Consider the following 21,480-nt stretch of genomic DNA (forward strand, 5'->3'; position numbering starts at 1 on the left):
TCCTCTCGAAAGTTCCGCGGCAACATAGAACAGGGAAATGGAATGGAATGGAGAGAGAAAAAGAAAGGGAGAAAGAGAGGGGCAGAGGGAGAACGAGAGAACTTTTTGTTTTTATTGCTTTTGGATGCGGTCGTTGCCCAAACTGGGAAAAAAACATGCGCATAGCGTACACAGAAAGAAATGATTAGCATGAAACAATATTGACACCTTTATGATAGACATATGATTATACAGATATTATTTGAAATAGGATATTCAAATTATTTTTCTTTTAGAAATTATAAAAGCGTGTTTAGTTAATTCAAAAATGATAGCAAATATTTATTAACACCAAGCTTAACAACATTTCGTTTTAATTATTTGGCTCAGTGTATTTATCGTTTATCGCTTCCTGTTTTTGTTGCGCTTCTCTCCGGGTAACTCTCTTTCTCGACCACTCTCTTCCGCCTCTCTTTCTTTGGTTCTCACACGCAACCTGTAGCGCGCGCAAAAAATGTTTTTTGCCGTGGAAAATTGTTGCTCTTTCTGGGGGTGGTGGTTTCCTTATTTTACTTTTATTTATTTTGTTGTGGGTGAGTGGCCGCCATATTGTTTTAGGGGTGGCTAAAACATAAGCATCGAGGGGGTGGTGATGTGATGTGCAGTTGTATTGTTGCTTTTGCAGCCGGCATTCAACAGTTCGGCGAAATGAGCGCTCTTTTGGGCACTCGTCGTTGTCGTCGTCGCTCTCTCTTGCTTTGTGAATGTAAATAGGATATATTGATTTTTCCCGGATTTTCCTGTAGTGCCTTTTCCTCTATTATTCTGGCAGTTTGTTGGTTAAAAGGCAGACAGACAAAAAATCACGGACTGGAGTGTGTGTAGCCTTGCATTGCTGCAACTTTTGCGGAGTTGTTGGTGTTTTTGGAGCAGCAAAATTCCCAGGACATTTTGCCGCTCTCTGCTGCCCCTCTGACGCAGTCGCTGCCTCCGCCTCTGCCTCTGCCGGCGTCGCTGCTTTCTCGGGGACCTGAGCTTTACCCGGGTCGCTGCATTATGCGCAGAGTTAGTTTTGCAGGGAGCCGCGTCGCATTCACGTCACACGCGATTTGTACATATAAATAGCGAACATTTTACCATTACTTAAGTTTGCAGTGTCCTTGCCGGGAAAAAGAGCAACGCGCACGACGACGTCATTGTAATAATTAATTAAAACAACAAAGCCCCCACAATTAACCTTGCCTTTCATTATTATCCTTACTAATCATAAATTTGTGATATTTTTTCATTGCAGCCTTTTGTGCGCGCAACGCAATTAACTGACAGCACTTGAAAGTATGCTACACAAATTTGTTTCAACTTGTTACTGCAACAACAAAGACAACAACAACGGCAACCATCCCACGCACTTTATTATATAGACCTGCGTAGTGTGAGAGCGAGCGAGAAGGCAACAGCAACTAGCAACAAGAAGCAACAACAACAACAACCACTACAAAAAACAAGGAAACAAAACTGGAATATATAGAAAATTCTACAACAAAATATAACAACAAAGCAGTAAAGGTAAGTCGGCTTATCTCCATTTAATGAGTTTTACCTTTTGTTTTACTTTTTATTGTTTCACAGTGTTCCCTTTGCTGGGAAAATCACCGGTAGAGATATTGGGTATTTATCAGGGATTACGGGAGCCTACAGAGGTTGAAGCAATTCAGATAAGGCGGGTGCAAAATAAAGTTGTTAAATATAATAGTATTTCACAATATCTGGTTAATCTTAAAAAAAACAACTTAAAGTTCGAAAAAATAGAAAGTAATATGGAAGATAAAAGTAAGGATCACAATAAATGTAATAAACAAAGTGTTATATTTGGTATATTTAAAAAATGATCACTCCAATGTCAAATATTAACATTATTCAACTTGTTTTGTACAAATGTATTAGATTCAGTACTTTGTAAACAGGAATTCATAGAAAGTAATGTGGAAGATAAAAGTAAGGATTACAATAAATGTAATAAACAAAGTGTTATATTTGGTATCCTTAAAAAATGATCACTCCATTGTCAAATATTAACATTACTCATAACTTGTTTTGTACAAATGTATTAGATTCAGTACTTTGTAAACAGGAATTCATAGTTTACCCGAATCTGTCTTATTTTGTATACTTTATTTTTGGACCACCCAATAACCATGTTTAGGAATACCAAATTAGTTTCCTTCACAACGAAAATGAGAATGTTTTTTGAAATTAGAAAGGATTTTCTAGGGAGCTCTGTGAATGGCTATTGGTTTGGTGGGTGTGTGTGTGTGTGTGCATGATAAATGTACATCCAGTCTAGACAGTTGCAGTCCCCCCTTCCCCATAAATACATCCCCCTGGCATACAACATTTTCCCCCCTTGGGCGCATTTTTCGGGGTTGATTTTGAGTTTCGTTTCGTTTCGCTGGGCTCTCTTGGCTTTCACTTGGTTATTGCCTTTTACGTTGATTTTCTTGTTGACGGAAGTTTCGCCTGCTCTGGAAATCTAGAGAAGTTTCTACAGGGCTCCCCGTTTTTGTTTTTTTTTTGTTTACTTTTTCCAGCGACCGAGGGTTTGTTGTGAAACTCCCCGTTTATTTATCCTGTTTTTGCCTGCCATTGCCATTTCACCCAACTCCTGTACCTTTCTCGAAGGCAACGAACCGCGATGGCAGCAAAAAGGGGAAGTAAAATTATTATTACGGGGTGTCCTTCTGTCTGTGCGTGCGTTTATTGCATTTGTGTCCGTCTCCTGAGCGAAGGATAAAGGTTAGGGGGTAGTCGAAATGGAAGGACAGGGGCTGTGGGACTTCTCTCCCGGTCAAAGTCCTTTCATCCCGCACCCAACAGTACAGCTTCCCTTTTAGCTTCGCTTCTCCACTCTGCCGTAAGAAATTGGAATTGTGCCTTAAAAGCATTCCATGGGGGCGCGTATCCTAGTTTGATTCGATTCTGTCGTTGGGGGAGTGGGATATAGTAAAGCTGGGGGGAAAAACACATACCTTTCAACTGTCTTCGAAGATGTTTAATAAGAACACGGGTCACAGCTGTCGCGCTTTAGGGGATTAGATGGGCCAAGCCAGTTGGAAGGAGGCAATTAACTACAAATTATGAAAACAAAGGGGGATGACTAAGAAAGAGGCGGCCGTTTGTGGGGTGTGGCATATATTCGTTTGTTTGCGGGGCCATGGAAATGCCAAACGTTTCGGTTCAAGTGGAGGAGCTGCTGACTCATGAGGATAAAAGACAAGGACCGCAGGTGACTCATGGGTCAGTCGATTTAAGGGGCGGAAATGGAGGCAGTCGGTCGGCTTAGGAAGAAAAATGCGGTGCTACAGGCAGCATAAAAATAAAAGACGAGATTGCTATAAAGCAAAAAACAAGGCAAAAAAGTCAGGAGGGAACGGGAGCACGTGCTATACATTATTTTGTAATTAATAAGTGGTAATAAGTACATAACTTAGTAAAACCGAATCTAATCCATGTCTTTACTTCCTCTCTTTCCTTGCAGCTGTTACTCCTAAAGGTAAACGGAGCCACCGACGGCAATTATAGCACAAAGATGGCGTCCTCACCGACACCATCTCTGGACTCGATGCGGGGCGGGGCGAACTCGATTGAATCGTACGAACACGCCGGCTATCTATCAGACTCCCCGCTCACGTTGAGCGGCTCTTCGCCACCGGCCAGCGATTCGGCAATCTGCAGTGATGAGTACACGGGCGGCAGCAGCGTAAAGTCGCGTTCCGAGGTGACGGTGATCAATGGCCACCATCCCATCTCGGCCTCCGTCTCGTCCAGCTCCTCGGCCAGCTCCTCCTCCTGCTCGTCGTCGTCCTCATCCTCATCCTCGTCATCGTCCTCGTCCAGCTCCTCGACCAGCGGCCTCAGCGGTTGCGGCAGTACTAGCAGCAGTGTGATCAGCGCGAACAACGTGGCCAGCAGCAATGGACCGGGCGTGATTGGTAGCAATCTTCAGGGCTCGAACAATGGCAGCAACTCAGGCATCAGCAGCCTGGTCGTGGGAGCCGGCAAGGGAAGCAACAGCAGCAGCAGCAACAGCTCCTCAAGCAACACATCCGCCAATGGATCACCGCCGCGTTGCACCGCCTGCAAGAGCAAGTGCAGCGATGCGGTGGCCAAGTGCTTCGATTGCCAGAGCTATCTGTGCGCCAATTGTGTGACTGCTCACGAGTTTATGCACTGCTTCAACGGGCACAATGTGTGCTTGATCAAGGGTTTCGAGGCGAGCACCACTGGGACTCCTCTGTCCGTGGGTTCGCCCAGCAACAATCCGGCCTCGAATGAGTTCAAGTACGCCAGTTCGCTGACCATGATGCTGCAGCAGCAGCAGCAACAGTTGGACTCGCAACAACAGCAACAGCAGCAGCAACAATTGCTGCCGGCGCAGCCTATGTCGCAACTCTCGAAGATTGTACTAGCAGCTGCCGCTCAGGCAAATTCCCAGGAGCAGCAGCGAGAGGAGAGCATCTATGGCTCACTGCACCCACAGCAGCAGCAGCAGCAGCAGCAACAACAGCAGCAGCAGCAGCAACAGCAGAGGCAACTCTTCTGCCCACGACACAAACAGGAGCTGCTCAAGTTCAGTTGCCGCACCTGCTGCATCCTTGTGTGCAAAGAGTGCATTGTGTTGGAGCACTCTACAGGTCTCCATGAACTGGAGAATGTGCAGTCACCCGGATTGACGACAACCTCGACGGGATCCACGGCCAATGACACCGCTTTGCAGACTCTGCTCGCCGACATGCGCGGCAAGATTGGCGAGATTGTCGGCATTGCCGGAAACTCGGACCAGATTCTCACCAAGGTGAAGCTGCAGTACCAGAAGGCGCACAACGAGCTGAACGAGACGCACCAGTTCTTCGCCTCCATGCTGGATGAGCGCAAGACTGAACTGCTAAAGGAATTGGAGACTCTGTACTCGGCCAAGGTGAACAGCAATAGTTCGTGGCAGCAACGCTCCCGTGACTTGATCGACAAGGGACTGGCCACCTGCGAGGCGGTTGAGCGGAGTCCAGCTCCGCCATCCTCTTTGCTGGCAGAGGCCCTGCTCCTGCGCAAATCCCTGGAGCAGCAGCTACAGACCGGCATCCAGGAGATGCAGCTTCCCTTCGAGATGGAGTTCATGTCCAACTACCAGTCGATTCAGGCCGGAGTACGCAACACCTTTGGATACATTCGGGCAAGCACCTCGGATGGAGGACATGCTGGTCTGAGCCTGACCAGCAATGGACATGGAAAGCAGCCCCCGATTGCCCGACCCACACAGAGCGCCAGCAACAGTAGCGCCAGCAGCGCGGGCAGTGGCCACCATGGTCACCACCAACAGTCACATCACCATGGCCACCACAACCATCACCAGACGGCACATCATCAACAACTGCAGGCGCAATCATCGCTGCATGGCTTGGGTCTTGGATTGAGTGGTGCCAGTTTATTGGATAGCAGCTCTAACGGAAGCGGAGCTGGAGGAGCTTTCAGCAACGGAGGACTCCTGCTAAGCGGACGTGATCGCAACGCCCTGGCCGTGGAACAGCACTTCGGCGAACTGATGCCCAAGCGAGGAGGCGGTAACTACAGCGGTAGCAATGGATCAGCCGCCAGTACCGTGGCGCTTCACTACAACCCATACGAGAAGTGGAGCAACGGCGGCAGCGATAATCTCTTTTCGTCTGTTACAAGCGGAGGAGCTAGTAGCTCTGCAGTGGCCGATGCCTTTGCCAGCCTGTCTTCGGTCGGAGGAACCGTGGTGAGTGGCGGTGGAGCCGGCGGAAGTACCGTCAGCTCTGAGTCCCTGCTTGACCTGACCAACAAACTTCTATCGGCCACTATCTATCCGCCCAAGTCGCAAATCAAGCGCCAAAAGATGATTTACCATTGCAAGTTTGGCGAATTCGGCGTGATGGAGGGCCAGTTCACGGAGCCCAGCGGTGTGGCTGTGAATGCACAAAACGACATCATTGTTGCGGACACGAACAACCATCGCATCCAGATCTTCGACAAGGAGGGACGCTTCAAGTTCCAGTTTGGCGAGTGCGGCAAGCGTGACTCCCAGCTGCTGTACCCGAATCGTGTGGCTGTGGTGCGCAATTCCGGCGATATTATCGTCACCGAGCGTTCGCCCACACACCAAATACAGATCTACAACCAGTACGGCCAGTTTGTGAGGAAGTTCGGGGCCACCATTCTGCAGCATCCTCGCGGCGTGACCGTGGACAACAAGGGACGCATCATTGTGGTGGAGTGCAAGGTGATGCGGGTGATTATCTTCGATCAGAACGGCAATGTGCTGCACAAGTTCGGGTGCTCCAAGCATCTGGAGTTCCCCAATGGCGTGGTGGTCAACGACAAGCAGGAGATCTTCATCAGCGACAATCGGGCGCACTGCGTCAAGGTGTTCAACTACGAGGGGCAGTATCTACGGCAGATTGGCGGCGAGGGCATTACCAACTACCCAATTGGCGTCGGGATCAACTCGAACGGGGAGATCCTCATCGCGGACAACCACAACAACTTCAACCTGACGATCTTCACGCAGGACGGGCAGCTGATCTCGGCGCTCGAGTCGAAGGTGAAGCACGCCCAGTGCTTCGATGTGGCGCTCATGGACGACGGCAGTGTGGTGCTGGCCAGCAAGGACTACCGGCTCTACATTTATCGCTATGTCCAACTGGCGCCAGTGGGTATGTAAACAGAAACACACAGACACACACTCCATGGATGGGAGTCCGGAATGGAGGAGGATCTGTGGTCCGGCTCTCACTACTGCTCTAAGCTAAGTTCTCAATAGTCTGACTTGCGCGGTCTCTCCAGCTCTAATTCTAAATCTACAAAATCGAAATCGAAAGCGAAATCTATAAGCCCCTTATCTCCCCCGATCTGTCATCTCTCATAGCCTTAGACTTTGCTCGCTATGTAATAACACACACGCACACTGTTGGAATAATTTTTATTATCTTTTAAATTATTGTTGAATTTTGTTTTATTTTTTTTTATATATATATTTACACTGTTAAGCTTAGTTTTTATTTTGTGTGTATTTGTTTATGATAAATATATATATTGTGTATTCATGTTCATGTTCAAATCGGATAGTGCCGCCGCCTCTCTATATCTTTGCACACTTCTCACTTCAAAACCCTCCTCCCTCGCGTGCAAGTCTCTCATTCGTTTTGGCTGTCGATTAAAAGCGCACCAGACAAAAAACAAAACACACCAGAAACAAACAAAAGAAATGACACTTTTAACTATATAAATACCAGAAGAAATCCCTCCACTTTTTTATGTTCGTTGCAGACTGCAAACAAATAAAAAATACTTTTAAAAAATTAACAAAAAAAGAAAAAAGAAGTTAATATAATATAAATTTAACATTTAACTGCTTACACAATGTCGAAAAGGAAGGATAGCCGCGTATCGAGCATTAATTAATTAATAATTGATTGTAATTCTTAGATATATGATTGCGCAAATTGTTTGTTATTATTATTTTTGATTGCATAAACATTTGATACATTATATATTATATAACTGTTTTTTACGTTTATAAATTATTTTTGATTATACCACTTATTGATTACTGATTATTTATATGTATACATTAATTAATTATCTTCTAAGACATGTTTGCTACTTTTATACGAAATCAACCGATCCCAAAACCGAACCGCGACACAAACAACAATTCACAATTTTTATACTCGCTTAGTTTTTATGTTTTTTCATTGTTTTATTGTACCACGACAGGAGAAAGAAAAGATGAATTAACCCTAATAATAATGCAGACGAAAAATCATTTTGCCGTTTCTTAATATTAAACAAAACCAACTAAAAGCACTGAATATAGTTGAAATTTGTGTTCTTAATTGTTGAACTATTTTTTGTTTAGGCATTTATTTTTTAAAATAATATCTTTGTTTTGAAAGCAACACGGACGAATTTGTTGTTTTGCCCAAAACTATATTACTATATTATATGCAAAAAATTATTTGTTGTCAAATTGAATTTAAATAAATATTGAAATGTGTATATCAACTAAAAACAAAGCGATATTTATGTACATCATCCAAATGTTTTTGATGCTGTGCCTCTGGCCCCCAAGCCTAGTGGCAATTTCGAGAACGAAATCGAATTATATAGAGAGTGTGCATAAATCTAATTGAAAAATTCAAAAGTAACATTTAACTAAAAGTTGGCAATCAGCGCAGAAGACTTAAAACATTTATAACTATTATAATTATACAATTAAATATGTCTATGTCCCCACATACGCATATGTATTTATATATTAAAGTACGATAAACACTTAAATGAGTAAAACATACAAATCTCAAATAATTTAATAGTTATAAAGAAGAAACTGAGGGAAAAACATACCAAGCCAAGCCAGACCAATCGCTTTTTTGTTTTGTTCTTCGAGAGAAATAGGTATTAAATATGAAACCCATGCAGTGGGAAACAGAATGATCTGATATTGAGATCTAATAAGTTGCTTAAACAATTTGCTGGATTCCTAATCTCTTTTCTTTCTGTTACCCACTGTATGCTCTTGGACTTTTTTGCTTGCAATGATTTTAATTAAAAGCATTTATTTTGATAGGCCTCAAATGATTGCAAACCTAACGAAAGTGTTCTTTAAGGGTTAGTTAAAAAAGGAAAATAAAAAGTTAGACATTTAAAGTGAATATTTAATGTACTATTAAGGCAAGGAAATAAAACTTTTTGAGACTACAAACGCAACATTAACAGGAACAGCATTTAAAAAATGTTTATTTTGTAATTTTAAAAGTAATAACTATTTTTGTTGGTTTTGCTTGGAACGCGACGCGAACCCCGCCCCCTAAAACCCATGTCGTCCCCCCCCATTAACACACCCACACATAAGCAGGTATTAGATTTCTTGAATATAATTTTACTTTATTGTATTAAAAACGTAGTATTTAACTAAAATAGTTTCCTCTTTGTTTGTTTTGAAAAAACGCTTTGCTTTGTGTAATTTTTGATTTGGTTTGATTTATTATTTGAATTATTCTATAATTAATTATGTTTTGTGTGTATTTACTTAAGTGAGATTATTAAATATACGAAAATATATTTTTTAGTTCTTTCTTGTTGTAAACTTAATTGTCTTTAATTGACTTATTGTATTGAAGACGATGTATCGATGTAATATGGTAGCTGTAATAACGATGAAGGATTTAAACAAAAGTATTGTACGTTTTCTGTGTGAGAAACACTTTTTACTTGACAACCAAAAAATACAACAAAAAAAAAACATACAAAAACTGTTGAAAATTTTTTATATAAAAATTGTTGAAAAAAAAACCTAAAACACAAAAGAAACTGCTAATTGATGGTATTTATTATGGCCTAATGCATACTATTTAATTGTATTTATTATTAGCATTTTAGCACAAATAGTTTCTGACAAGGACCCTTATTTGTATTTTGTGCTTGCATAAATTTGTTTTTATGTTTATCAACTATTATTATTATTATTACATTTTTAAATGTTATGAAACAAACGAACTACAAACACACAACGTGGGACACAACAAATATGATAACAAATAATATAAACTACAACTAAACAATAGACAAGCAAACTCTGCTCTACGAAAATGTTGTAAAGCCTACACAAAAACACAAACCAACAAATGCCACAAAAACCAACTGAAAAACAATTAAAGATTTTTATACATATTCTGATAAAAAAAAAAACCAACCAACTGTTTGATTTATTTATTATTTACTTGTTTTGATTATTTTCTTTTATTTTCTTAGCATTTTTAGATTTGTATATTGGTTTGAACAGATGCGATGTTGTTAACCCCCTGATGCAGAACCTTCCGCTTTTCCTTAACCCCCTTCTTCCCGCCCCGTCCCCCTTTCTCCGTCTCTGACATCTATATATAGTAGTGGTAAACTATTTAATCTTTATATGGATATATATGTGAATGTATGTTGATAAACAAATTGATGAATTGAGAATCTAATAGACTGTGCAACAACAAAGAAAAATGGAAAACCGATAGAAAGTTTTTTAAATATATATATTTCTATATATTTGAACCATCGGTTAAGGAGCAACACAACACAACCCTAGAGGAAAAATGAACAACAAGAAATATTTATATATACTCATAAGATAAATTGTGTAACTAAGCACAGTGAGCTATCAAAACTAACTATATATTAGCAGTTTTATTTCCGATATTCCAGATCGATATGTAAACGATTTATACCGCCAATTAACTGTGCTCTAACCCTCTAAATAACCAAAAATAGGCGTCAATGCCCTTTGGCACTTGCTTTGGTATATCTTGCTCTATATATATATGAACCGATTTATGTATGTTAACATTGCCGATATAGTATATGTAGTTGGGCATTTTGCGTGTGTCGCCATTTGTGATTAGTTTTTTTTTTGGGGCAAAGTCTCGTGCAACCCAGAAGAAAAGACGCCAAAAAAATGTAATGAAAATTCTGAAAGGAAATTCAAAAGTAAAGTAACACCACCAGACGTGAAAAGGTAAAGGTAAACCATTTAGGAAGTCGGAAACCATTAAGACATTTTGAGTAGTGCTAAGTGTAAGTGTTGTTTAATAAATGGCAATGCATGCTGGTGCTGGAAAAACAGCACATAAACATCTATTAATCATATTATATTATATTGCTACTATTATTTTTTGTGATTGTTAGGAGCTCTCTATGAATGTTGAACGGAATCGAAGCGAAATCGAAACGAGATCGATCCATCTACGGATCGGTCTCTCTCTCTTTTTGGGGTTGGTTAAGAGACTGTCAGGCACAAGTTACACAGAACAGAACTAGATGTTAGGATATATAGATACAAGCATATTGGTGTTTGTATGTCATATCTAAAAAATCATTTTAATTGTAGTTTATATTTTTGATAAATGTTATTAAGGAACGGAACAAAAACAAAAACGTAAATCAAAGTCATTTGTCGGCATTGTTGAGCATATTTGTATGGAATTTAAATTTTGTACAAGTTCTAGTAGATCGGCGGCAGTTCGGATTGGAAAACGATAGAGGAATGGCAAAATAGCAGCGAACTATGAATGAGTGTAAACCAAATCCAAAAAGTAATTAAAATTCAAACTGGCTTCGTAGAAGTGTTTTTAAGTATTATTAGATTATGCATAAAGAAAGCTCTGAACAAAATGCTTGAACCACTAAATTATTATGGATATAACATATAGATATATGCAGCTAACTGAATAATCATTAAGTGTGTGTGTCTATGTTTCGGCCAGCATCCAATGCAAAACGATATCAGATCAGAGGTAACAATCCATATAAACCGATTCGAAATCGTTTTGCCTTCGTGGCTGGACCCTTTCAATAAGTAGGATTTTAATTCTTATAGTCCGTCAAATGTTTTAACAGAATAATACGAAAAATTATGAGAAATAAAAAATATATTTAATATGCATGCTTGAGTAGTGTCTGTTTGAATGTCTGTAATTTGTATGTAACTCAATGTAGAATTAATGTCTAATGATCGGTTCATTCCCCTTTTGATTTCCCTTTTTTCTCACTAGGAGTAAGATACATCTATTAGATTAGAAATTGAGGAACAAGATCAATTCATTCGATAAATAATTTATATAGACATTTTTACCGCTTGGTTAAGAACTTCACCGAACATTCAAGTAGCAATCCAAACCACAACTAACATAAATGATAAATACCAAACAAAATAATTAACTATGACTGATTTTATACACGAATTGAAAAAAAGATTTACACAACAAATTATACACATATACATAAATATATATGAATATTTATATTTATAATGTTGCTACTATATTAAAATAAATCAAGTTGAAGTTGAAGCCCCGGATAAAGTCCTGGACCTCTCCATCTGTAATACATTTTACACATTAGGCTACTTAACGCTACATACTTATAAATCTACGAGTAAATAAAAATATATTTATGTGTGTGTTTAAAGGCAAGAAAACCAACCACTTAGTAGTGAACTCAACAGTTTTTTAACACTCAAAAACAACAAAATCTTAGACTGCTTCGAAAACGTAAACGTGAAACTAAAAAAAAAAAATATATATAAAAAAAACTCTTGTGAAATAAAATGAACATAAGACTCGTTTAGGGAATTTTTCTGAACAGATTTTTCCGTTTCCGCTTTTTTTCTCCCTATGCACTTGTTTAAACTGAGAAATTAACTGACTTTAAGCTAAAAACTGATTTTCACTCTTTGATGAACTAAAAACAAAACTCTAAGCGCGCAAGACAAACAACAAGAACAAGGAAAATGAATATTTTCGCTAATTTTTCTAGCTGCAAAATAAAATATTTATATACATCCGTGAATATAATCTATAATTATAATGCATATACAAAATATAAGGCATATTAACTGTTTGTTGTTAGCTGCTTATTCTTCCTATTGAAGATTATCAAAAATAAAAACTAAAAAAAAAAACACATTCATATCCCAAGCATTTTTGTAATTTTTAAAGCAAAGCAACATATTGAAACTAACACTAAAAATATAAAAAAAAACAAGCAAAAACAAAAAAAAATAATTTTTTAAGTCGAACATTTTAAGGCAAAAGTTAATCTAACTTTAAATGAGAACCAAATGGGCAATGTATTATGCAATAACTAAATAGGATGATTAAACTTAAATTTCTTTTTACTTTCCATTTTTTTTTTAACAAAGAATAACTGTTTTTTGCATTTGATTTAAAATTTAATTTTCTACTATTGAAAATTTATACTTAATATTATTTTGTAAGAAAAACCATTTGATTTATTTAATTTTTAATTTTATTTCTTACAGTATTGCACAAATTGCACAGCAACATCAATGACAACAACAAGAGCTACTTGGCAGACAGAATACAGCAACATTTCATTTGAAAGCGAAAACAAAAGAAATATTTTTAATAACCAAACATTCCCCATTCAATTGTGTTATGTTAAAATTGTTATTGAAGAAAGGAAGATGTAATATTTAATGAATGGTACGCATTCATTTTGATGGCAATGCATGGACAAGTTTACGTTACGCAATTATTTTAAATCAATTTTGGGACTCAAAAAATTATATAAATATTACTATATTTGCAATTAGTGGAAATGAGTCTCTACGGTCGAACCGCACACAAACAAATACACACAGACATGAATCAACGTTGCTAAATCATTGAATATGCATAAATGTTAGCTCATCTTACTCATAATCACGCATTCAATATAGATTTTAATATTTATAAAGCTATATAGTGCAACTAAGCCGATCATGGAATCATCATCTAGTCATCATGCATACATATATGTATTTTTATAATAATTAATATTAAAAAAAAAAAAACCAAAACAAAAACGAAACCGAAAAATAACACCAATCTAATGTTAAATGTCGTTATAATTAAGTTTTCTTTATATACACATATATATTATGTTTTAGCGAACGATTTATATATTTTCTGTGTAAGGATTGATTTTAACGTCTCCCGCAATTTGAATTTCTCTGCTAAAGCCAAGTTGAATTTGAAAATAAAAAAAACAAGTATACTGTATACAGGGTGTTGCTTAAATGGCTTTCATATACTAAATAGTCATATGAAAATAAGGAATGTAATCAGCTAAAGTAATATGTTTTCATTATGGTTAATTGTTTACACTGTACGTTCAGTTACAACTCGTATATTTCGCTCAAATTTTGTTTTACATTTAAGAAATACAAAGGAAAACTAAAACCAAAAAAAAAAAAAAAAAATGTTAAAGTAAAGGACAAGAAAATGTGGAAAATATGGACTGACAAGCAAATAATGTATATCATTGAGGGTTGGCATTTTTATTCTATAAATACATATATATATAAATCTATATTACATGTAGACTTTGTCAGGCAGGCCATTCTCAGCTGTTTCGAACGAGGAAATTGTTAACTTTTTGCGTTGAAATGAAAAGGAAAATAAAAAATATATACACGCCCACCAAATGCATACTATATGCTATATACTGTTTCTAATATGCATACAAAGATTTAACCACAGTACAGAACAATTACAATTTGGTTCAAGTTTGCAACTGACTCAACTTACTGCCAGGATCAGCTCAGCTCAGCTCCTCAGACACCCTGCATGATACTCACTCAGTCAGTCATTCAACCATTCAATCAGTCATTCAACACTCTACCAATATTACCCACAACTCGAGCACAATTTCATGTAATAAACCAATAAACCGTGGCAATTTTCTTGAGAAAAACGAAACCAAATACGCATTTAACTTGAATCTTCTATATTTTTAATTAACACCAACTGTTTTTTTTTGTATTACATTTGAATTCGTCAAGAACAAGGAAAAACAAACAGCAAATTAAAATGTAATCATAGTCGTAACTAAATCGAATACGATGTAATTGAATGTGAACGTTATTAACTCATTAACTATTATTATTAACTAAGATTCCAACTGTATGCGCATTTTATATATATACACTTATATATAAAAATAGGGAGAACCCAAGATAACAACTCATTAATGTAATGTGTAAGAGAAAACCAAAAATAATTACGTAAATTATATATAAATATTTTTATACATGTGGAAAACGTAAAACAAAGATAAAATCATAATAATTTATTAAAAGCTGCAATTTGCTAAAGTGACGAGTTCGGGAACACCTATTTGAATTTGATATAACAGATTTTGAACTCTACCCAAAAATCGAATAGCAAAGTCAAGAGCGTCAGCGAGAACTTGGGAAATAATAATAGAAACAAATGAAAGTCTTTTTAATGCTTAGGGGCCACAATTTTCGAAGTAATTAAAAAATGAAAAAAAAAACATTAAATTATTATTATATTAAAATATGGTATTAATTAACATTTAAAAAATGTTGTGTAACATTAATATTAAACCAACCAAAAAGAACAACCAGCAACAACAATTGTATTGTAAGAATTTCTATTTCCATTAAACCACAATAAAATTATTTTGTTTTTAAATAAATCAATGGTGTTTTATTAATTTAAAAATGGTAAAGTACATAAAAAGGCGCCAAATGGGTTCCAGGGATTGTTAAGGATGGAGCGAAATGTTTCTTCATCTGCCTGGTATAATTTTAAACACCCTCCCTGACACTTGACTAAAATGAAACAGCAGCACAAGTAAAATAAGTCCGTAAGGTTACTTTATGATCCTTATTATACATCTTCTGTTTAATCTCATACTGAGATTTCATTAGTGTAAAGTTAAAAAATATTTAAAAACTTTTGTTTCTTAAAATAAACCATCTTAGACTGTTCCCTTCGGTAGTTTTTGGGTCCTGAAAGCAAAATATTGAAATGAATCCCATAAAAAAGTTTTACGAATCGGTACTCACATGACACGAAGTTCGTCCAGCGTGGGTACATTCAAGCGCGAGGAGAGCTTTGCGCCATCCTCCTGCTGAACTTCCTGCGGATGTTTTTTGAGCTTGTGCGACCTGCAGTTGGCGTTGCAGGCGAAGGACTTGCCGCAGTAGTTGCAAACGTAAGGTCGCAATCCCGTGTGACTTAGCAGGTGGGTCTTGAGGGTCTTGGAGCGCTTGAAGAGAGCTCCGCAAACATCGCACTTCAGGCGCCGCTCCTCGCTGTGCACCAGCTTGTGCATGTTCCAGGTGCGACGCGTTTGCAACTTCTTGCCGCAAATGTTGCAGACAAAACTGGGCTCCGCATGGATTTGATGGTGGGCCTTCAGACGAGACCGGTTCTTGAAGCCCGCCTTGCAAACGGAGCACTCGAATGGACGGTTGTCCGTGTGCACAAGCTTGTGCTCATTTAGCGCTGTAATTGTCTTCAATTGTTTGCCGCAACCATCGCATATATATGGCTTAACATTCTGGTGTATACCCTCCTTGTGGTGCTTTAGGGCGGTGGCGGAGGACAGTTTCTTGTCGCAGATATCACAGGTGGTTGTTCCCTTCTCCACTTTCACCCGCCGCTCGATCCTGCGGCACGAGCGTTCCAAGTGTTTCTCGTAGGAGGCGCGATTCCTGTATACCTTGCCACATCTCTCGCAGTTCATGCGTCCCCGCTTGGTCTTTTCCTCTGCTCTGGAGTCTGGGGTATTTGGTGAGGCTGTCAAAATGACGAGATTCATTTGCTGGCTTCCTTCCGGCAGGAATTCTTCAAAGCTGTCTAACATTTCTGGTTTGACATCCTGCTCCTGGAAAACGGAAGACGCTGTGCTATCTACGCGGGATTCGGATAGTTCCCCTTCTGGCATTTCAACTAGCACGTCGTCCATATCCAGTTGATTTGTGTTCTTCTCTAACAGATTGGGACCGATGTCAATGAATTCCTGTTTGGGTATCTCAGTTGGCAGGCTGTTTTGGATTTCAATTGGGTGAGAAGTAGCTTCCTTCCCAGATATTTCGCTTTCCAAGCATGTTTCCTCCGCTAAAGGAGATTCGTTTAATACTTTGGCTTGTTTCTGGAGGGTTTCGCTGGCATCCTGGCCGGAGTCAATTTCTTGAACCTGCATGGGCTTGATGATGTGCGTCCAGTCGCCCTCGCAAAGGCCATACTGCTGACGCAGCTCAGCCGCATTCAGATACTTCCCGGGTTCCGACTCCGTGCGTCGCAGAACCTGGAAAATGGCCTGGACTTTTTGAACATGCTCGGCGAAATCGATTAGTTCGCTGATGAGGGTATAGCACTCGGTGCACAGTACGTTGCTCAGCTCGTCCTCCATTGCCATCTGGGTGTAATATGGATTGGTATCAGTACAAACATATATCTTATTCCTGGAGAACTTACGTGCACCTCAAAGTACTTTCGAATTGCCATTATAAGTACATTGTCCCAGGCTCCCTGCGAATTCCCACTCATTTGCACCTTCACATTGCCACGGGCGTCGTCCTTAGCGCACAGGCGACACCAGTTCAGCCAGTGGCTGCCCTCCATTTTGGAATGGAGTAAAATCCAGTGCAGAACAGTGAGTTCTTATCACTTATCACCCTAAAATAATATCAGATTGTTTACTTTTAGCAAACCTATCGGGGACTCTTCTTCTTCGATATCAAACGTTATTTACCTTTAAAATATACCATTAAATTAGTATTTTCTAGTATTTTCCCATGGCGTGATGTGACCAGTTCTCATTTGTCAAAGCCTGGCTGCCAAAAATACTAAATGGTATTTTTACTTAGCCCTTATGTAAAATAGGGATTGCGGTTTGAATGGTTTTAAAATATCAAAATAACTTCCTTTTACGGTTAAAAAAACAAATTTGGAAATTAAAAAACTACAGTAAAAGATTTAATTTTCTTTTAGTCTTGTTTTATTTGTTATTAAAAGTTTAGTCACAGAAATTTATGTAGGGTTTTTTTTTTAGCAACGACAACTTGGACTGCCACAGCATCCAGGAATGCAACTTCTTCGGCAACATGGCACGGCAGCAGTTCCAGTCCAGCAGTTAAAACAAAAGTTGGTGCACTGGATGCAAGTTGGCAGATTACAGCAGCCTCCGGGATTGCAGCACATTTTGGAGCCGTTGACGGGTCGGATCGAATTAAATTAAACCAAAGGTAGGATGGAAGAGAGGAAGAAAGAAAAACTACGGGGAGCCAATTTACGTGTGTACTGCAAATAAGATATCATTACGAAACGAACAAAATTATTTTTTCAAAAATATTTAACACAGTTTTTTTTTAGATACTCACTACAACAAAAAAGCGATTTCCAATAGGTGTTTTTCATCGGAATTTTCTTTGTTTTATTTTTGTTGTGTTCACAACGGTGCTCGAAGATGGAATGATGATATACCCTGTGGAAAATAAACAGCTTCTAAACTGTTGACAGATAACCAAAACCAGAAACTACTAGATGAAGTAAAAATTAGTGATGGGTTCCGAAGGGTATTTCGTTGGTACTCAGATTACAGAATTTTTCTAGGAATTAATGATTTGAACAGTCACTATCACAAGGATCTCCGTTTACAAAATGTATAGAAAATACTTAATTTTTTAAATAATTTTTTCGTTTTTTTCTGCCAAATAAAAATCTATACCTGCCTATCAAACGCTATGCCTCTTGGAGTTCACATTTTCCTATGTTTTCATACAAAATAACTAGTTCTAGTAACTAAACAATAAAAGTTTGCATACAATCTCAAAACGTATAAAAAGAATCATTTTAAAGATTCTTTACTAAATAGAGATTCATGATAAATAAAAGTCAACGTTGAAATTGAAATCAAATGGCGTTGTTTTACAATTAAATTCGTTTATTAAGACATGTTAGAACCTAAGAGGTTATAATCTTGTTGGAGATAGCACAGGTTCTAAACTTCATTTCGTCCTTTTGGCAAACTAGTATTTAGCAACAACCTCTGGGACCGCAGGGCATCCAAGTGGATTGAATATAGGCTGGAGTACACGGCACACAGCAAAGTTCAACGCAGCAGTTGTAGCATCCGCCACAAGGATCGCAGCATCGAGGTCCACAGGGTCCGCAGCACATGATCTGAGGAATAAAACATATCAGTAGTCTGAATATAATCATTACAAATTTCCATACTTACGATTTTTTGAAAGTTATTTAGCCTTTTGCCAAAAGTCCCTGTAAATCCTGGTTTCCTTCTAAAAAAGCCACTCGAACTGGCTACAAAAACATTTGAATTTTGTGTTTTAAAAATTAAAAACCACATCAAAACTTACATTAAGCTTAATTACAGAAACAGGATCTAACACCAACAAAAGATGTACTGAAAAAAGTTGGACAAAAACTGTTTTCAGAGGTGTTCACACAACGAATTTTAAAAAACGAATGAGGAAAACGTTTTCTTTGGGTTGCTGAGAAATCTAAATTGACAGTAAAAATCATGGCTTATATGATTTAAAAATCATTAAGGAACAGAAACAAGAAGTTGAAATATTTAACAAATCTATTGCAATTGGAACTTCCCATTGTGGTGAAAAAAGAGGGTAATCAAACTTTGATGCTATTCCTGGCAATACATATTTGGTTATCTAAATGTCTTTCCTAAATATCCCCTTTAACTTCCCCAATCAAAAAGTAAATAAAGTTTTTTCTAATTAGGTAAGAAACACTTTAAAATATATTTTGAACAGAAAAATTTTGAAATACGTAGAAAATTAACCGGCTTTGGAAGCTTCGATGCGCGGACTCCACTGGGGATAGTCGATCTGGGTGGCCGCCTCGTATTCCTGCACCAGGCAGTCGACCGTGTCCCGTGCGAAGTCCAATTCGGTCAGGTCCTCCTTAAACATGGACTCGCGCCGGAAATTGTCCAGGAAGGCGTTGCGTTTCCTCAGCTTATCATACTGGGCTAGGGCCCTCTTGAAGAGAGCACTGATTCCCGTGTGATTGGCCATCATCAGTCCGGACACCTTATGGGCCGATTGCACATACGGTGAACTACGCGGCAGAGCCACTTGGATGCTGGCCGGACCCCATGGTATAAAGTTGGCCAGTTTTCGCTCACGGATGCGCTGCAGCGACTTGTGCACCTGCGAAGGATCAACCTCGCCCTGGATGATGTTCAGTATGGAGACGAAGCAGTGGCGGTTCTGTTTGTCACTCGTGGCGGAGACCATCATATTCTTGGGCTGCAGAAGGCGACGCATCACATCCAACACAGTGGTCTTTCGAACGTTTGTTTTGGTCTGCAAATAATATAAAAAAACATATTTTTTTCAGATCATAAAGATCATTAAGAGATTTTAAGAGATCACCAAGAAAAAACTTTTTTAAAAAAAGGAGAACTAAAAAAAGATCGAATTATATCAATTTGAGAATTCGTCTTCTCAATTATTTGAGAATCAATCTTCTTAAAAACAAGAGCAAAGTCTGCTCTAGTTTGTTTTTCTACGTAGAGCGATTATATAATAAAGATGAAAGTAGTCTCGATCTCGGGTTATTTATAAGATCGACAAAACGGTTCTGAGAATATATTTTTTCTAAATGTAAGATTTTTTAGAAATTGTTTGACGCCAAAGAATATTTTGAAACAGTAAGTATCGCTTAGGAGATATTTAACATATAACTTCTAAGCACACCTCTATTTAAAAGCTTCAGGATCTTACCTCATAATCAGTGATCAGTGGTGTATATCCAGTCATCAGAAAGTGCAGCTGGGGCGTTGGAATAAGTGAAGCCGTCAGTCCAATAAGATTGTTGTTCATATAAGAGGGATACCTTAGCGTGGTAGTGCTCAAGCTCATAATGGTGGAAACCAGATTATTGATCTGTGTGAAAGTGGGCGTCTGGATGTGCAGTCTCTCGGTGGCGATGCGATTCAAGGCGGTATTATCCAGCACAACCACGCTATCAGCGCACTTGGTTAGTCGCTTTAGGGTGAGGATCGAGTTATATGGCTGGACAACCACGTCGCTGATCTCGTCTTGATTGGGGAACACGCTGTACGTCTGGATAAGCTTCTTGGGAAAGCGATCCGAAAGCCGTTCCAGAACATACGATCCCATTCCGGAGCCTGTTCCGCCTGCAATCGAGTGGCACAAAACAAATCCCTCCAGCGAATCACTGCCATCTGCCTCGCGATCCAGGATGTCGAAAACCTCCTCCTGAACCTTCTCGCCCTGGCTGAAACCAGAGGCCCAGTTATTGCCTGCACCGCCACCATGTTTTGAAAGATACACATTTTCCTGATTGTACAGCTGGGAGTAAGGAAAAAATCAGTTAATTGAATATGCATCATATATTTAATGTTTTTTCAAAATTAAAAATTAATATTTTTGATTTTTTTGAAGATTTAAGTTATTAAAACGAGTCATAGGAAAATAAGAAATGGAATAGAATTTTGTAAAATAGCTTGTACTGGTTATAAAAATAAGTTGGCTTAGAAAGAAGTTAGATAAGATCAAGTTATAGACATTTGCACATCCATATTAGCTTTTTTTCAGTCCACATTGGGTTAAATTTAATACCAGGTTAAAAAGGTCAAATTTTTTACTAACCTTGGAATACGGAGAGGTCATGATATTGTTTATGACTCGCGGCTCCAAGTCAATAAGCACAGCCCTCGGTATATAGTGATTGTCGTCCGCCTGGTAGAAGAACACATCCTTTCGATCCTGTCCATCGGTTGCGAAATCTTCGAGGACGCCATCTGGTGAGATCCCGTGCTCCAGGCACAATCTCTTCCAGAACTCAAAGCCAACTGCGTGAAAGTGATCTCTGTTAAAGCTTTAGTTTTCATGATTTTATAAACTTACTTTGATTGCCGCATTGGCCCAACTGAAGGGTAATAATTTCACTTGGCATTTCGTTTAAGTTTAAGCCGCCTTTTTTCGTTATCTTTGATCTTTTCTTCCACCGAATTCTAACTGTTTAATAAATGCCAACTGAGGATGGTAAAAGATCACTTTGGTATCGATAAGGATCGAAACTGTTATAAAGATCTATGGATTTCTTAAAGTAATTT

The 21,480-nt window shown here is 38.6% G+C and overlaps 5 protein-coding genes across 11 annotated transcripts in view; 1 reads left to right on the forward strand and 4 right to left on the reverse strand.

The window, feature by feature from the left end:
* The window catches only part of brat (brain tumor), a 42,078-nt gene extending 27,077 nt beyond the window's left edge, over nt 1-15,001 (forward strand). For 4 of the 6 annotated variants that reach the window (XM_017085109.4, XM_017085139.4, XM_017085099.4 and 1 more), the window contains 3 exons: nt 1,274-1,545; nt 3,515-6,707; nt 12,860-15,001. In XM_017085109.4, coding sequence (XP_016940598.3) covers nt 3,566-6,707; nt 12,860-12,939 — 3,222 coding nt within the window. In that variant the 5' untranslated portion in view covers nt 1,274-1,545; nt 3,515-3,565 and the 3' untranslated portion in view covers nt 12,940-15,001. Of the gene's footprint in view, nt 1-1,162; nt 1,178-1,273; nt 1,546-3,514; nt 7,866-12,859 lie in introns of those variants that run through there. The other 2 variants (XM_017085150.4, XM_070996521.1) reach the window with 2 other exon arrangements.
* A 200-nt stretch (nt 15,002-15,201) lies between these two features.
* LOC108005944 (zinc finger protein weckle) lies at nt 15,202-17,090 on the reverse strand. Its single transcript, XM_017069373.4, has 3 exons — nt 16,833-17,090; nt 15,416-16,773; nt 15,202-15,358 (listed from the first exon to the last, which is right to left on the reverse strand). The coding sequence occupies exons 1-3, from the start codon at nt 16,977-16,979 to the stop codon at nt 15,328-15,330; spliced, it is 1,536 nt and encodes a 511-aa protein (XP_016924862.3). The 5' UTR covers nt 16,980-17,090; the 3' UTR covers nt 15,202-15,327.
* Nucleotides 17,091-17,332: 242 nt separating this feature from the next.
* Nucleotides 17,333-17,895, reverse strand: LOC108012530 (uncharacterized). Its single transcript, XM_017077947.4, has 2 exons — nt 17,738-17,895; nt 17,333-17,657 (listed from the first exon to the last, which is right to left on the reverse strand). Exon 2 carries the CDS (start codon nt 17,556-17,558, stop codon nt 17,406-17,408), a length of 153 nt encoding a protein of 50 aa, XP_016933436.2. The 5' UTR covers nt 17,559-17,657; nt 17,738-17,895; the 3' UTR covers nt 17,333-17,405.
* Nucleotides 17,896-18,279: 384 nt separating this feature from the next.
* Nucleotides 18,280-18,877, reverse strand: LOC108012909 (male-specific sperm protein Mst87F). Of its 2 annotated transcripts, none has more exons than XM_017078431.3 (3): nt 18,734-18,877; nt 18,598-18,677; nt 18,280-18,539 (listed from the first exon to the last, which is right to left on the reverse strand). In XM_017078431.3, the coding sequence occupies exon 3, from the start codon at nt 18,534-18,536 to the stop codon at nt 18,393-18,395; it is 144 nt and encodes a 47-aa protein (XP_016933920.1). In that variant the 5' UTR covers nt 18,537-18,539; nt 18,598-18,677; nt 18,734-18,877; the 3' UTR covers nt 18,280-18,392. The 2 variants fall into 2 exon arrangements, with proteins under 2 accessions (XP_016933920.1, XP_065724315.1); XM_065868243.2 differs by having other exon boundaries at nt 18,598-18,673; nt 18,734-18,848.
* A 249-nt stretch (nt 18,878-19,126) lies between these two features.
* Nucleotides 19,127-21,430, reverse strand: gammaTub37C (gamma-Tubulin at 37C). Its single transcript, XM_017072073.4, has 4 exons — nt 21,272-21,430; nt 21,014-21,216; nt 20,123-20,713; nt 19,127-19,702 (listed from the first exon to the last, which is right to left on the reverse strand). The coding sequence occupies exons 1-4, from the start codon at nt 21,318-21,320 to the stop codon at nt 19,172-19,174; spliced, it is 1,374 nt and encodes a 457-aa protein (XP_016927562.1). The 5' UTR covers nt 21,321-21,430; the 3' UTR covers nt 19,127-19,171.
* Nucleotides 21,431-21,480: the final 50 nt, after the last annotated feature.

This window comes from Drosophila suzukii, chromosome 2L (genome assembly GCF_043229965.1).
Source record: "Drosophila suzukii chromosome 2L, CBGP_Dsuzu_IsoJpt1.0, whole genome shotgun sequence".
NCBI classification, from domain to species: domain Eukaryota; kingdom Metazoa; phylum Arthropoda; class Insecta; order Diptera; family Drosophilidae; genus Drosophila; species Drosophila suzukii.

Bases quoted from the DNA above. Each gene is read 5' to 3' on its own strand.
- gammaTub37C (XM_017072073.4), bottom strand. From the start codon at position 21,320: ATGCCAAGTGAAATTATTACCCTTCAGTTGGGCCAATGCGGCAATCAA. The intron at 21,217-21,271 runs GTAAGTTTATAA...ACTTTCACGCAG, and splicing joins GGGCCAATGCGGCAATCAAA to TTGGCTTTGAGTTCTGGAAG. The intron at 19,703-20,122 runs GTAAGATCCTGA...TATTATTTGCAG, and splicing joins CACTGATCACTGATTATGAG to ACCAAAACAAACGTTCGAAA.
- LOC108012909 (XM_017078431.3), bottom strand. From the start codon at position 18,536: ATGTGCTGCGGACCCTGTGGACCTCGATGCTGCGATCCTTGTGGCGGA.
- LOC108012530 (XM_017077947.4), bottom strand. From the start codon at position 17,558: ATGTGCTGCAATCCCGGAGGCTGCTGTAATCTGCCAACTTGCATCCAG.
- LOC108005944 (XM_017069373.4), bottom strand. From the start codon at position 16,979: ATGGAGGGCAGCCACTGGCTGAACTGGTGTCGCCTGTGCGCTAAGGAC. The intron at 16,774-16,832 runs GTAAGTTCTCCA...TATTACACCCAG, and splicing joins GAAAGTACTTTGAGGTGCAC to ATGGCAATGGAGGACGAGCT. The intron at 15,359-15,415 runs GTGAGTACCGAT...TTTTGCTTTCAG, and splicing joins CTGGACGAACTTCGTGTCAT to GACCCAAAAACTACCGAAGG.